The sequence below is a fragment of the Dendropsophus ebraccatus genome, chromosome 4 (assembly GCF_027789765.1).
Source record: "Dendropsophus ebraccatus isolate aDenEbr1 chromosome 4, aDenEbr1.pat, whole genome shotgun sequence".
Taxonomy (NCBI): domain Eukaryota; kingdom Metazoa; phylum Chordata; class Amphibia; order Anura; family Hylidae; genus Dendropsophus; species Dendropsophus ebraccatus.
The window spans coordinates 128345756-128361076 of NC_091457.1; the positions used below are offsets into that span (position 1 = coordinate 128345756).

The 15321-nt window shown below is 40.3% G+C and overlaps 1 protein-coding gene across 1 annotated transcript in view; it reads left to right on the forward strand.

Moving 5' to 3' along the window:
* DNAH12 (dynein axonemal heavy chain 12) overlaps positions 1-15321 on the forward strand; it is a 65073-nt gene that overhangs the window by 15086 nt on the left and 34666 nt on the right. Inside the window, exons 14-33 of the mRNA XM_069966996.1 lie at positions 743-868; positions 1273-1407; positions 2132-2325; positions 2483-2732; positions 4038-4223; positions 4924-5124; positions 6010-6204; positions 6654-6775; positions 7228-7510; positions 7698-7817; positions 8878-9034; positions 9175-9347; positions 9500-9652; positions 9733-9972; positions 11089-11334; positions 11775-11894; positions 12036-12145; positions 12725-12905; positions 13315-13455; positions 14728-14811. Coding sequence (XP_069823097.1) covers positions 743-868; positions 1273-1407; positions 2132-2325; positions 2483-2732; positions 4038-4223; positions 4924-5124; positions 6010-6204; positions 6654-6775; positions 7228-7510; positions 7698-7817; positions 8878-9034; positions 9175-9347; positions 9500-9652; positions 9733-9972; positions 11089-11334; positions 11775-11894; positions 12036-12145; positions 12725-12905; positions 13315-13455; positions 14728-14811 — 3417 coding nt within the window. The remainder of the gene's footprint in view (positions 1-742; positions 869-1272; positions 1408-2131; positions 2326-2482; positions 2733-4037; positions 4224-4923; positions 5125-6009; positions 6205-6653; positions 6776-7227; positions 7511-7697; positions 7818-8877; positions 9035-9174; positions 9348-9499; positions 9653-9732; positions 9973-11088; positions 11335-11774; positions 11895-12035; positions 12146-12724; positions 12906-13314; positions 13456-14727; positions 14812-15321) is intronic.

The window sequence follows — 15321 nt, forward strand, 5'->3', positions numbered from 1 at the left end:
CACATCCAATACCACTATTCACACTATGCAGTTGCACACTGCCATGGCTGAAATAAAGACAAAAAACTAAAATATTTACCAAAACTGCTCTAGAAAAAGTAGAAAAAATAAGATTTTATTAGATTTTCTTGTCAGTCTGAAAACCTGACACTTGTCTCAGAATCTACACATGTTTTGTAGGACCCAATTCACTATTTCTGTTCAAGGTTATCAGTGTGCAATCTGTCCTGACAATCTGCAACAATTCTGCCTCTTCTGAACCATGTCCTGAGGTCCCCATACATTGCTCGAGGGTTCAGCTGTCTGTGTAAAGTGTATGGAGGCCTCCCGAGACTCCATCAACAGATGATGTTGGTGGAGGTAGGGGTCAGGCATGATGAATCACTGCCTCACCCTTTTGTTCTCTGAGAGATATGTTGCTGCCAGAGTTGTCTGGCTTTGGCTTACCCCTCCCCATTGAGAACACTGGTACGGGAGGAAGGGAGAGGTAACTGTAACAGTTATTGGAGGTGTATGGCCACTTTTAGCTTTATTAAACTTTTGCACTGATTAGCCCTTAACCCCTTCGCAATATAGGATGTATAGGTACATCACATGTCAGTGGGGAAGTATTGAGCTGAACCTGCTTCATCCACCAACATATTATCATAATCCTTGGTTTGCCCTGGAGATTTATACACAGCTGGGAGCCACTGGGTATGAAGTTATTCATTACCGTGAGATTTTGTTTTTTTCATTGCAGGAGTGTCAGCGGAGAATGAATTATCTTCTAGATGTTCATTTATTTGTACCTGAGGATATTGTCCTGAACTCAACAGTGTTACTTTGGCCCAAAAATATTAACCCAGTGTTTGATGAAAATGACCAGGTATATGGGTGTTTGTGGGTATATATATGTGTGCATATGTATTTGTCTATGGTAGTGCCCCAGTAAGTGTACACAAATTGGTTACTATTAGCACATAGAAAAAGTGGAAGCCCAGAAGTCTAATGTCTGGATCACTAGGTTTCCTCAATGTTACCGGTCACTGACACCACTTTCTGTTGAGATAGGTTTTTTATTTGCATTTAGCTATGCGTTTCGAGGGGGCCACCCTCCTCTTCATCAGATGTATATTTTTCTGAATGTGAATGTAGTATACAGGTGAGCCACTTAATAAACTTCATTGTTTATATCAGTTTTATTTTCAGAAATGTAAAGATAATGGTAACATGGACAGATGTGTACTCCAAGAACTTTTTATAATAATTCTTTTTAAACCTTTTATAAAGTTGATTGAAAAAGCCAAACGTAAAGGAGAGAGTGAACTTCTGGGGAAGAGAGAGAAGCTCATGCTGGAGCTGGAGAAGTTATCACGTCGGATGGAAGAATTTGCAGAGTGTTCTGAGCTGGATATGATGCAGGAGGTATGACATGGATGAGCGCTGTGTCTCCCTTCATTCCTTTGACCTGTATTTTTCAATAATGTTTCCATGTGTTCCCTACAGATCTGATGCTACATAGAGATAGTTGGTTTTGTAGATGTACTTTATGAACATTTAATATGTTATTCAATTGAGATATAGGTATATTAATGGTAAATGATCCATATAGAAGATACCTCTTAGTACTGTTCACATGTATGTGGTTGGCTACCATCACTTCTGATATGACCCAATTATTAGTCAGTTCAATCTAAAATGTCTTGGCTTCAGTAAGAAAACAGGTCATGATACACATGTGAACAGAATGTTACACTGGATCTCAGTTCCATTAATAACAGAATATTAGGCAATTGCCTTTTGCTTGGGATCCTCGAATTCTTTGCTAAAGGGCTTTTCAATAAATCCTTAGGATAAGCCAACAATATTATATTAATGGGGGGCTGACATCCAATCCGGCATCTTGGCCAATCAGTTATAGAAAACCCCTTTAAGTACCAACACAATCACTGCTCATTTTGGTTTGTAACATTGATATGCTATATATATGAGCAATTGGTTGGAGGAGTATTAGATCCTAAAGTAATGTATAGACCTGCGAGGGAAGCAACAATAAAAACTCAATCTCATAATACACCAGGTGAATGTATAACTCATGTTCTTCCACAGAGATTACTGTTTGACCTGTATTTATTCCATCTGATTTCAGTACGTAACAGATGTGAGGACAGTACAGAAGCGTATAGCAGACGCAGAGGAGGTGATGGCTTATATTAACAAGGAAGAAGCATTGTATAAATGGGACCTTACTACGTATCCTGAGCTGGATTCTTTGAAAGTCAACATTGAACCTTATCAGAAACTTTTTGCACTGATTCATAAATGGCAGAAAACCGAAAAAAAGTACGTGGAATTAATATGTTAAGCACGTCTGTATTACTATATACCTAAATCTTGAATTTTAAATGAATGTGGTTACCAGATTGCCATAGGAGGCATATAATAAGGTTTGCCTGGTGCTAATGTTATATAGAAATATAAGATAATGTCATGCTTCCAGGTGGATTGATGGCGCTTTCCTGGACCTGAATGGAGAAAGCATGGAAGCAGAGGTGGATGAATTTTTCCGAGAGGTCTACAAGATGATGAAATTATTTCAGCAGAAACAGAAGAAATCAGAGGATGAGAAGAAAAAAGCTGGTCATCAGCGATCACTAACAGAAGATAAGGATAAGGCAGAGGAGGAGAAGAAGGAAAGCCGCATAGTTGTCATGTGTTCTGCTGTCACAGAGCAAATCAAGGCCTTCAAGGTGCGTACATCATATAACATATACACCAGGCTTTTTTATGCATTTAGCTGAATCTCCGTACATACAGAATCACCTAAGATTCCTGGTGTTACCGACTCCACCGACTCCACTCGGAATCCCGCCTTTCTTAGTGTTTTAAAGAATTGACATGTGAATTCTTTGAGTGGAGGCGCACAGATGGGATTCAGGAGGCAGACGGGATTCCGAGCGCAGTCTGCAGCACGGTTCCGCTGGGAATTTCTGCCTGTTTTACTCAGTGTGAACATATATGACAGTTGGGTGTTAATGCTCATAGTCAGATATTATACAGGTTGTAATTTTTGACACATGTGAAAAACAAATAATTCTCTGCATAAATTGTTACAGACAGATATATATTTCCACCTCTATACACACCTCCTATCTACCCTAAATGTGGGTGTAAAAGGTGTGTGGTTTATTATAAGGAATGACATCTGGTTGACCAATAGTGAGGTATGTTTTAATGCATAATACTATGGATTGCCCCATAGTAGTAACGCATCATATACAAATATATTAATACACTGTTATGCCTAATGCCGGGCCAAAGGTGACAGTACTTTATGCTCTTTCATGTTCTTTAAATTATTCACTGCCACCTCAGACCCTGCATAAAGTATTACAAAGAGCCACATTATTTTTTTTAACTTGTTTTTATTAAAGTGTATTTTATAAATACAAGATCAAAAACAGTATATCATTTCAACGACAGAAGCAGTTACAAACCACTGTAGTGGAAACCAGAAACAGAAACCATAGATCAGTATTTAAAGCTACTAACATAGGGTAGAAGTTTAATTTTGAAGTATTATATCCAGAAAAACATTCAAACCAGTGATATTAAACAGATAATGACAATTAACAGTGACGGTAGGCACATAGTAGCATGGGTATCAGAGTCGTCAGAGCAATAGATCATAGTTCAAATAAGACTAGGAATATCCTGGGCCGATACCAACGTCAGAGGTGACTAACACCACAAATCCCAAATTTTTCAAAATTTGATGGGACATTTTCTATTTTTGTATACAATGCGTTCATAAGAAACTGTTGTGTTAACAAGTGAAATCCACATATCGATGGTGTTGGGGCTTGCTTATCTATCCAGCGAAGGGCAAGGAAAAGAGTCTCTCTCAAGAGCAACATGATTAACCTTTCACAATCTGTGTTTTCCCATGATGTTCAAAGTCTGACCCTGTTGCTGCAATACAGAACTTCTCTTATATTTAATATTATTACATGAATATCTAAACACTGACTGAAATGTATTCCTCTCCTTTGCAGGATTATATCCCCTTGGTAAGCATCCTTTGCAACCCAGGGGTCAGAACCCGCCATTGGCTTCAGATGTCAGCGATTGTTGGCTATGACCTCACTCCAGATTCAGGGACCACCCTAAGGAAGGTTTTAAAGCAGAACTTGACACCATACTTGGATAAATTTGAACAGATCAGTGCTGCAGCTAGTAAGGTAATGTTCTGTTCTTAAGATCTATGGCCCAGATTTATCAAACTGTACCAGCGACCAGACCCCCCATGATAAGACTCTTATCCCGATTCTATGGATGGAGAATAAGTATCCATGCTGGGAAAACCCCTTGAAGCATTGTTTGTCTGTGTAACATTTATTGTTCATTTGCCACCTTGTTCATTATAACAAAGCTCTCATACTACATATTTTCTTTCTGACGTTTAAAGCAACTTCAGGCGGGTTCACACTACGTATATTTCAGTCAGTATTGTGGTCCTCATATTTCAACCAAAACCAGAAGTGGATTAAAAACACAGAAAGGCTCTGTTCACACAATGTTGAAATTGAGTGGATGGCCGCCATTTAATGGCTGTTATTTTAAAACAATGGCTGTTGTATTGAAATAATGGCCGTTATTTACTGTTATATGGCAGCCATCCACTCAATTTCAACATTGTGTGAACAGATCCTTTCTGTGTTTTAATCCACTACTGGTTTTGGTTGCAATATAAGGACCACAATACTGACTGAAATATACATAGTGTGAATCTAGCCTTAAAGTTAGAGTGGTGATAATCTTGATCCTGGGCCACCACCTCAAATGTCTTTTTGAAGGTCCAACACAAATGCCGGAATACAAACACCATCACAGAGGAAGCCGGTAAAGTGGAACTAATAATGTTTTTCTTATTCTGAACAGGAGTTTTCCCTGGAGAAAGCAATGCGGACCATGGAAGATATGTGGGACTCCATATCCTTTAATACTAGTCCCTATCGAGAATCTGGGGTTTCTATTCTATCAGCCGTGGATGAAATCCAAACCACTCTGGATGACCAGATTGTGAAGACTCAAACAATGAGAGGATCGCCTTTCATCAAGCCCTTTGAGAAGGAAATCAAGGTATGAAATATTCACTTGCTGTTGAGCTCCTGTTTGTTGTCAGACAATAAGGTTTCATTCCACATTATGAGTTCTGGAGCTAACATTACATGACTGGTTTCAGCTTTCATGTAGTGAAGGCCAATGGATAGGCTCAAATGGTAACAAGAAATTTGCTAAACTTTTCCTACACTGCCATGAAGATGTCTTTTAAAAATCCAAAATTCATGTAGAATACCCAGATGTCTTTTTATTGTAATTTATATATAATTTTTTATTTTAAAAAATTATTGTTTTTTATTTACATATAATTTTTTGTTCACTGGCAGCACTAAGGGGTGACACGGCCCCCTCTGCTACCATCAACATTTATGTTGGGAACTGCAGAGCTCTAAGCCCCCAATTACCTGCTCTGTTTTAGTAATGTTGAACAGCACTGCGGAACAGAGTGGGGTCATGTTCCCCCTGTCTACTGTATATTCTTGTATACAGTACCTGAGGGGAAGATGCAAGACACATTCATCGTCCAGCAGCCTCTGCAGAGGGAGAGGTGATTGCTATCACTGACTGCTCTGTTTCTAGATTCTGGCACAGTGAACAGTCACCGCTCTCTGTGCAGAAGCTGCTGGACATGGCACTCTTGTGGGGCTGCCTCCTCCCAGTGTACTGTATATAAGAACATACAGTACATGGGGCTATGGGACCCTACTCTGCATAGCATTGTTTGGCAGCATTAGAACAGAGCAGGAGATCAGGGAACTGCAGGGCATACAGCTCTGCAGTTCCTGACACAAACATTGGCGGCAGCAGAGGGGGCCATTGCTGCTGGCAGTGAACAGAAGTGCTGACATAGCCCTTTAATAATCCTTTTTGAAATTTCTTCTATAATTTACATATTTTCTTCAGCAATGGGAGGAACGCCTTATACGGATCCAAGAAACCATTGATGAATGGCTGAAAGTACAGGCTCAATGGCTATATCTAGACCCTATATTCTCTTCAGAGGACATCATGCAGCAGATGCCTGAAGAAGGAAGGTTATTCCAGACTGTGGATAGAAACTGGAGAGAGATCATGAAACATTGTGTCAAGGACCCAAAGGTAATAAGCTGCTTTGAAGACACAAAGTGAATGATACAAGAACTCCCAATTATCATCTGGCGGTCCATGTGGAACCATCTGATGGTCTAGAGCACCAAAATGTAGAACCATCTGATGGTCTAGTGCAGGTGTTGGGAGCCCTGGCTCTTCAGCTGTTGCAAAACTACAATTCCCATCATACCTGGATAGTCAAAGCTTTAGCTGGAGAGCCAAAGTTCCCTAACCCTGGTCTAGAGAATATAAAGCCTCCAAATGTAGAAATATAAGTGTCATAGATATCAATTGCAGTTTACTTGGTTCTATATAGCCAAGGTCCTAGCGTTTTGTACCTCTCATTTTCTATCCAAATGGGGTGCCACATTTTTCTATTTAAGTTACTGGTGTTAAACATGATGGCCGTGTACTTTTGTGATTATGTTATAAACGTATGCATTGTCTACTGTGTTTAGGTTCTAAATGCAACTTCTCTGACTGGACTTCTGGAAAAGCTTCAGGACAGCAACGTGCTTCTGGATAAAATCATGAAAGGTCTAAATGCTTATCTGGAGAAGAAGAGGCTCTTTTTCCCACGGTATAGTATTTGCAGGGTTGAATGAAGCCACTGGACCTAAACACTATTGCTTAGGCAATATTCACACATTCCGTAAATTTGTTCCATAATTGTGGATTTCCAATTGATTTCTATTGAGCTGTTCACTGCAAACAAATGGGACATGTCCTAGAATGGGCCGTAATTGCGGAACAGATTAGCCAATAGAAGTCTACTGGATCTGCATTTTTTGTGGACGTTTTTTGCGGATTGTGATGAAGATTGCGAGCATTATATACAGTTTTGAAAAATTACTGAACATGTGAATGAGGCCTAAGTCTTACTATTTTTTTTATTAGTAAACATGTCTGAATATTTAACAGCATGAGTTGCTGTTCTAGGTTCTCATATATACAAATGGATATTAGTATGCCTCTAATTGAATGTAACCCAATGCTCTAATGACAATTGTTTGTTTTTTTAAACTTTTATAGCTTTTTCTTCTTGTCCAACGATGAAATGCTAGAGATTCTCTCTGAGACAAAAGATCCGCTCCGAGTCCAGCCGCATCTAAAGAAGTGTTTTGAAGGGATAGCAAAGTTGGAGTTTCTTCCCAATCTGGATATCAAAGCCATGTATAGTACAGAAGGGGAAAGAGTAGAATTCATCCAGAGTATTTCCACCTCTGAGGCACGAGGAGCGGTGGAGAAGTGGCTCATCCAAGTGGAAGATGTTATGTTGAGGAGCGTGCATGATGTTATCGCCCGGTCACGAATGGTATGGATTCCCCTGAAGAGCAATGTGCAGTAAAATAAATGTTCATCAGGGCTAATTCATTGTGTGTATAGGATGACTGATTGTATGGCAGCCATGGAAGATGGATATGTAAAGTCTTAGTTGAAATTTATCATGTTGTCTCTATCGTGAATGCTTTTTGCTAGTATGATTTTATCCTTTTTAATAGGCATACCCTGAGACTGCAAGAAAAGACTGGGTTAGAGAATGGCCTGGACAGGTTGTGCTTTGTGTCTCTCAGATGTTCTGGACAAGTGAGGTGCATGAAGCTATTGGCAGTGGCCCAGAGGTACTATCTAATGTTCCTTTACGAATCTAGTTCACTTCACTAACATATCATACACATGGTATACCTTTCTTAGACTACATGACTGCCATGGGGTCATGGTGGGAGGGGAGCTGGTGCTGACATGCTTCTAGTGCTTCCTGACAGTCGTACCCAGGGGTTTTCCTGAGGTTGTGGTTGCACTTTGGCACAGTGAGTTCTGAGACCCCCCTTTAATCTCTAAATATAGTTGAGAGAAGCTCATAGCTGTGGGCATTACATTCTGCTTTGGTGCTCACTCCATCTCCATTCCATTATAAGCCTGTGGAGCCCGACTCTTGCATTGTAATAATTTGAGCGCCAAACACGAGCGTGAAGCACACAGCTTTGAGCTTCTCTCGACTTTATCTAGAGATCAGAGTAGGTCTTAGCACTGAGACCTCCAGTGATCCAAACTTTTGACATTTGTGCAAGACATTTAACTGCAAAGGAGATGAAGTCCTACAGCACCAGTGGATGGATCCCTTTGTAGGCAGGACTGAATGCACGCTGGAGAACCCACAATCCCAAAGAGTGGGAATGAGAACTAGATTATGACTGACAAAGACTCATGGTGAGTCGAAATGTTGTATACGCTTGAATGCACAATAAAGGTTTTGAAGATTACGATGATGTTGATATTCCATGTCAAAAGTTTTTTTAATGACTGTAACGCTTAAGTCTGCTACAAATAGGAAGTCACTCTGTTACTATTTTCGCAGCTCCTAAAGCATCTGTATAAAATAATTTCATATGCATTGAGCGTTTCACGGTGGATGCCGCACTGAACCGTCGTCTTGTAACGTGATAATTATAGGGAGGTCTTTGTGTGAATACCAGACCTCCAACTCCGGAAAAGATAGGTTACAAAAGGACTTTGAACATTAGCTTTAGTAAAATGTAACATATAGTTTGAAATTCTTGGTTGGGGATAGGTCCCTATGATTTTTAATGTTAATCCCTGATTTAGAAGCGTGCACATAATACGTTTGTTTGATTTGTGTTGGTTTCTGTGAATAGTTTAACTGTTTAAACCTTTCTCTAGGGCCTTAAAAACTACTATGAGAAGCTGCAGCATCAACTAAATGATATTGTTGAGCTTGTACGAGGCAAATTGTCCAAGCAGACGCGTATCACATTAGGCGCTCTTGTCACCATAGATGTACATGCTCGTGATGTGGTGATGGAAATGATAGAAACAGGTTTGTGCAAAATATGTGCTTTTATACATGTTTTCAGTACTATCTGTATCTAATAATATATGTGTATTTGCCTTTACTACACAAAATGTCAGAGACTCTTTACTATATGGAAATTGAATATGTTTTATTGTATCCCTCAGGAGTTTCCAATGAGACAGACTTCCAGTGGCTTGCCCAACTGCGCTATTACTGGGAGAATGAGAACGCAAGAGTGCGAATCATTAACTGCAATGTGAAGTACGCCTATGAGTATCTGGGGAACTCTCCACGCCTGGTCATCACTCCTCTTACTGACAGATGTTATCGGACTCTGGTATGATATCAGGGGTCAGATTTGCTATATAACCCTCAATCAATAAGTCATCAATGCCAAAAAAACATATTCACAGACAGTATGGAATTTATGACACATATGTATCCTTTTCTTTTCATACTCTCTCATGTTCTCTTTATATTTTCTGGTAGATTGGTGCTTTTTACCTAAATCTGGGTGGAGCTCCAGAAGGTCCAGCTGGTACAGGAAAAACGGAAACTACCAAAGATCTGGCCAAGGCCCTGGCTGTGCAGTGTGTGGTCTTCAACTGCTCAGATGGCTTGGACTACATAGCAATGTCAAAGGTATAGATACGGTTATAGGTTTTCCAGTATTGCTGATCACAATGCATGTTTAAGTGCAGGTTATCAATCCATGTTTTTAGTTTTTTAAAGGACTTGCGTCATCAGGAGCCTGGGCGTGTTTTGACGAGTTCAATCGTATTGAGCTGGAGGTGTTGTCCGTCGTGGCTCAGCAGATTCTCTGCATCCAGAGAGCCATTCAGACAAAGATGGACATCTTCAACTTTGAAGGAACAGAACTGAAGCTTAATCCAAATTGCTTTGTAGCCATTACTATGAATCCTGGCTATGCAGGACGTTCTGAGCTGCCAGACAACCTCAAGGTAAAACAGTCCCTGGGCTAAACTTGTTGTTTCAGCTGCTTTTATACTAATGTATGTATGTCATCAGCCTAGGTTATGCATCCCCGTCAAAACTGTTGCAGACAGATAGTTACTGCAGCTCAGCTGTCGTTCACTTAAACATTGGCTGAGCTGCAGTTACCTGTCACTACCATTATACAGTGAATGGGGACAGCTGCTTTCGGCCCTGTTCACTGTGTAGTTCAGGTGCAGCACAGCTCATTGCCAGGTGTGTCGGGCATCAATATGTTTTCCTGGAAAACCCCTTTAATAAAATGTAAGATAACATAATTAACATAAGATTTAAAAGGGTATTCCAGGAAAAATAAATTTTTCTCCTATCGACAGGATAGGAGAAAAGTAGGAGATCACAGGGGTCTACCCTCAGTACCCCCTGCAAGTCTCAGTATCAGGCCCCAACTTCTGTATTATGAATAGAGATGAGCGAACCTCGAGCATGCTTGAGTCCATTCGAACCCGAACTTTCGGCATTTGATTAGCGGTGGCTGTCGAAGTTGGATAAAGCCCTAAGGCTATGTGGAAAACATGGATATAGTCATTGGCTGTATCCATGTTTTCCAGACAACCTTAGAGCTTTATCCAACTTCAGCAGCCCCCGCTAATCAAATGCCGATCGTTCGGGTTCGGATGGACTCGAACCCGAACCCGGTTCGCTCATCTCTAATTATGAATAGAGCAGCGGGTATGGCATGTGACATATATGGCATGATATGGCATTCTTATAGAGCAACAGTAAGAGCCGAGTGCGTCGGAAGAACGCTCTACTCGGCTCTTTCCATCGCCTTCATAGGAATGTGGGTCATGTGCATATGGATGCATACAGAGTGTCCTCTGCTTATGACCTCCATATGAGCCAGAGAAGAGAGATGTTACATTTCTTATGAGCCAGAGAGAGTGGCTTCTACTCTTAGCCCATCCATGGACAGCCAGTCATCTGAATGGTCGCTGGGTGATACATACTGTGCAAATTAATGTATTGTCACAACCTCATCCATCCCACCAGGATTTGCTGATGGCCAGGCTGGCATTAAGTTAGGCTTAATTAATTGATCGTCTCATCTGGTTTGTACATTTCAGGTTCTTTTTCGTACTGTTGCCATGATGGTTCCCAACTATGCCCTGATTGCTGAGATCTCCCTTTACTCGTATGGCTTTCTGCATGCTAAGCCTCTCTCGGTGAAGATTGTAATGACTTACCGGCTGTGCTCCGAGCAGCTCTCATCTCAGTTCCATTATGATTATGGGATGCGCGCAGTAAAAGCTGTGCTGGTAGCTGCTGGGAATCTGAAGCTGAAATTTCCTGATGAGAATGAAGACATTCTTGTAAGTTCTGAAGTGTTTTTTGATGTATGAGTGCTTTACCCTTTCCAGTTTGAGATACCAAGATGGATTTAATATGTAGACTTCCAAAGTATTGTAAACTATGATATAATTATATAAGTTAATGGGCATGCCATAGCATAAGGGATATTAAGCTGATGGCTGGGGGTCCTGCCACTGGGACCTTGACCAGTCCTGAAAATGGAGATAACATCCCCCCCACAATAAATGGAGTGCTCACCGCAGCCGCAGTCTGTTCATCCCAAACGTTTCTGGAATCAGCTTATTATCCTCAATCCTGAGGACATAACAAGCTAAGATGGGAATATTAAATACTAAAAGAGCCTTCCTCTTTAAAGATGTTCTTGATACTATTGTATTGTAGTGTTGTACTATGTTATATACGTCATATTCTACCATTACATTTTTCTCTCACTCTTTAGCTCTTGCGGTCGATTAAGGATGTAAACGAGCCCAAATTTTTGTCTCATGATATCCCTCTGTTTAATGGGATAACCAGTGACCTCTTTCCTGGCATTCAGCTTCCAGAAGCAGACTATAAGGTATATATGAATGTCTTATATATATGTATATGTTTATACTTATGTATATTATATATGTCTTTTGTGGGGAGTAGCTTGGGCTGACTATATTGAGTTAGAAATCCTACTGAAAGAAAATTGTGCTGTGTTGTATATACATAGGATTTACTGGAATGTGCCCATGAGTGTTGTGCCAAGCACAACATCCAGCCCGAGAAGGTCTTCCTGGAGAAAATGATACAGACATATGAAATGATGATTGTGAGACACGGGTAAGGCGTCATTTACTCCTCACTGTTTATACTTGATACAGCGGACAACTTGAAAAGTTTGCAGGTTTCCCCATCAGTTTATGTATTATCACAATAATGCAATATCACAATAATGTTTGTAATCATGTGTTATAGACATCTTTAACTGCATTTTTTGATTGTTTTGTACTTAATATAATGCATAAAAAGTAACATTTTACTTCATAGTTCATGTGGCATAGTCTTGCTTCTACAGCTGCCTGCCTTATATCTGCTTTCTTCTCTATCTACAGCCTGTTGGAGCTGTCCTCCAGGGTTTCTCCACCTCCACTATCTTAGGTGCTGTGTAACCTGCTCCCCCTCCCTGTTGCTATTTCTAACACCAAGAGAGTAGAAAGTCCATCAGAGGGATCTATATTCTCTTTCCCTGAGTAGCAAATAAATTATTAAGATCGTTGCTCCATTTTGCATTTGGGAAACAAATGAGCAATAAAGAAATCATTGCAAAAGTGTCTGTAGTCTATAAGTTAATAGTTGACCTGTTGTAATACGATATATTACATAGACTAGTATGACATGTAATGTGTTTGTCTTGTACAGTTTCATGTTAGTCGGAGAGCCGTTCTCTGGGAAAACAAAGGTCCTCCATGTTCTCGCTGATACACTATCCCTTATGAATGAGCGAGGATGTGAAGAAGAAAAGGTTATTTACAGGACAGTAAATCCTAAAGCTATCACCATGGGTCAGCTCTTTGGTCAGTTTGATCCCGTCTCACATGAGGTATGTCTATGATCATACAGTTTATTGTATCACATTTAATATACATAGGGGTGAGACATTCTCATCTATTAGTACATATGGACATTGTCTACTATCTTATCCCAGTGTTTTCTACCTGGTATCCTGTAATAAATGATCACTCCTCTTCTTATGTAGCATCCACTACAGATATAGCCAGTACAGGTAAGAAAGAACAGAGATGCCATCTGTCTCTGAGCCACCTGGACACAGTCGAGTATGTGTCCTAATGGTTAGGGGCTGCACAGAACCATTTCATAGGGTGTATGTTATCCCCAAGCTGCAGGTTGTGACCCCCATACTGTACAGCTTCTGTATTACTTATCTGTTTATCTCAATGATGCTGTTATTATATCACTGCAGTTCTGTTGATGTTTTTCTTTCTTTGCAGTGGACTGATGGGATTGTTGCCAATACCTTCCGTGAGTTTGCATTGTCTGAGACCCCAGAAAGAAAATGGGTTATTTTTGATGGACCTATTGATACTTTATGGATTGAAAGTATGAACACAGTATTAGATGACAATAAAAAGGTAAATCTGTATTTCACTGGGTGGAAGCCTGTTCAGAACTCTGTGTTGTGTAAGAAATTCTGGTTTTACTTAAAAGTAGCTATAGCCAAAAAAAAAAAAATACAAAAAAAATATATTCTCTTTTATGCATCTGAATTATTAAAGATTAAGATTTTTACTTTATTTGATAGCCACTTAGATGTTATTGTTAACAATTAAAGCATTGTGTTACATAATAGCATTGAGGCTATTCCCACCATGACATTTATGATATATAGCTATCAGATAGAAGTGGGTTTTACCTCTTGATTTATAGAAACGACATAGCTCACAGTGCTACATTGGGGCACATTTATCAATGAGTGCCCCTTGCGTATCCCACGGAAAAGAGGCAGATTCACCCCTTTTCGCCAGTCATATCCCCCGCTCGCCTGATGGGCAGGTAGGGGGGGTGCGGCAAGGCAGGAGGAGGCCTCGCCTCCTCTTGTGCCTGATTTATCAGGATTTATGCCCGCTCACAAGTGTAAATCATGAAACAAATTTACACCTGCTCCCGAGCAGGTGTAGACTTGTTCCACAATGCCTGTGGCAGGTGCAGGTCCGGACGGCTTTACTAATAGGTGTACGTCTCTTAGTAAATCTGGCTGAGGAAAAGGGTTCGGGACTTTATTTAAAGGGGTTATCCAGCGCTACAAAAACAGGACCACTTTTTCTCCTCTCTTGTCTCCAGATTGGGTGGTGTTTGGAACTCAGTTCCATTGAAGTAAATGGAGCTTAATTGCAAACCACACTTGACCTGGAGACAAGAGAGGGGGGAAAAGAAGCCATGTTTTTGTAGCGCTGGATAACCCCTTTAAGGTTGGCGTACGAGTACGCCAGTCTTGATAAGTGTCCCTCATTGTTTTCATATGTTGTGGAAACAGCATAGAACAACTTATTTGGCTGTTTTTGTAATCTCATCTACCTAAAGACAAATGGAGCCTCAAGTATTCGACATTTATGGCATATCCCGTGGACATTACGTAAATGTTGTGATGGTAATAACCCATTGTATTGTAGGATCATTTCATATATCTTTACACTGTTATGGAAATTTATATAGATAAATAAGATTGTGTCTCCTTAGTTAAATCTTACAATTAGCGCTGAGTAAATTACTGGTCATGTTATTATTTATTTTTAAAGCGTCCTTGATTCCAGAGCACTGCACATATATGCTCCTGATACAATAGACACACACTGTAGGGGAAATGTCCCTTTTTCTAAATTGTGTTTGTGCACTTCTTTTTTCAGCTGTGCTTGATGAGCGGGGAGATCATTCAGATGTCACCTCAGATGAGTCTCATTTTTGAAGCAATGGACCTTTCCCAGGCATCGGTATGTGTACAATTATCCTATAAGAGAGTTTGCCATCCACTTATATACCACATGAAGGAAACACTGATTAAGAATGACTTAGAGACCCTTTTATATTACCTAATGGGAGGCAGAAAACAGCGAGATCAGCCTTCATAGGGTGCAGTAATCGTGGGTGATTGCTGGATCATTTATGCAGCCATTTAAATGCATATTTCTTCAGCCAACAAATGAGCTTTTGGATGTTTGTAAGCTGATTGCTGGCTCTTTTACACAGGCAGATTATCATTAAAATTCCTAGGCGCACTCTACCAAGTATGGGCCTAGGTAATAGGGCCCTTAGGGCTACTTGGTGATTTTGGCCATGACATTGGTTGCACAACTAAAAAGTCACCCACCATGTTGCGCTGCATTGATTATGTTGTATCACAGCTTAGATAAGAGAATGGGCTTACGTTCCAAGCCATAAGATGCCACAACAGTGACCCATCAGTCACAAGAAATTTATTTGAGGTCTAAATTGCTGTGTAA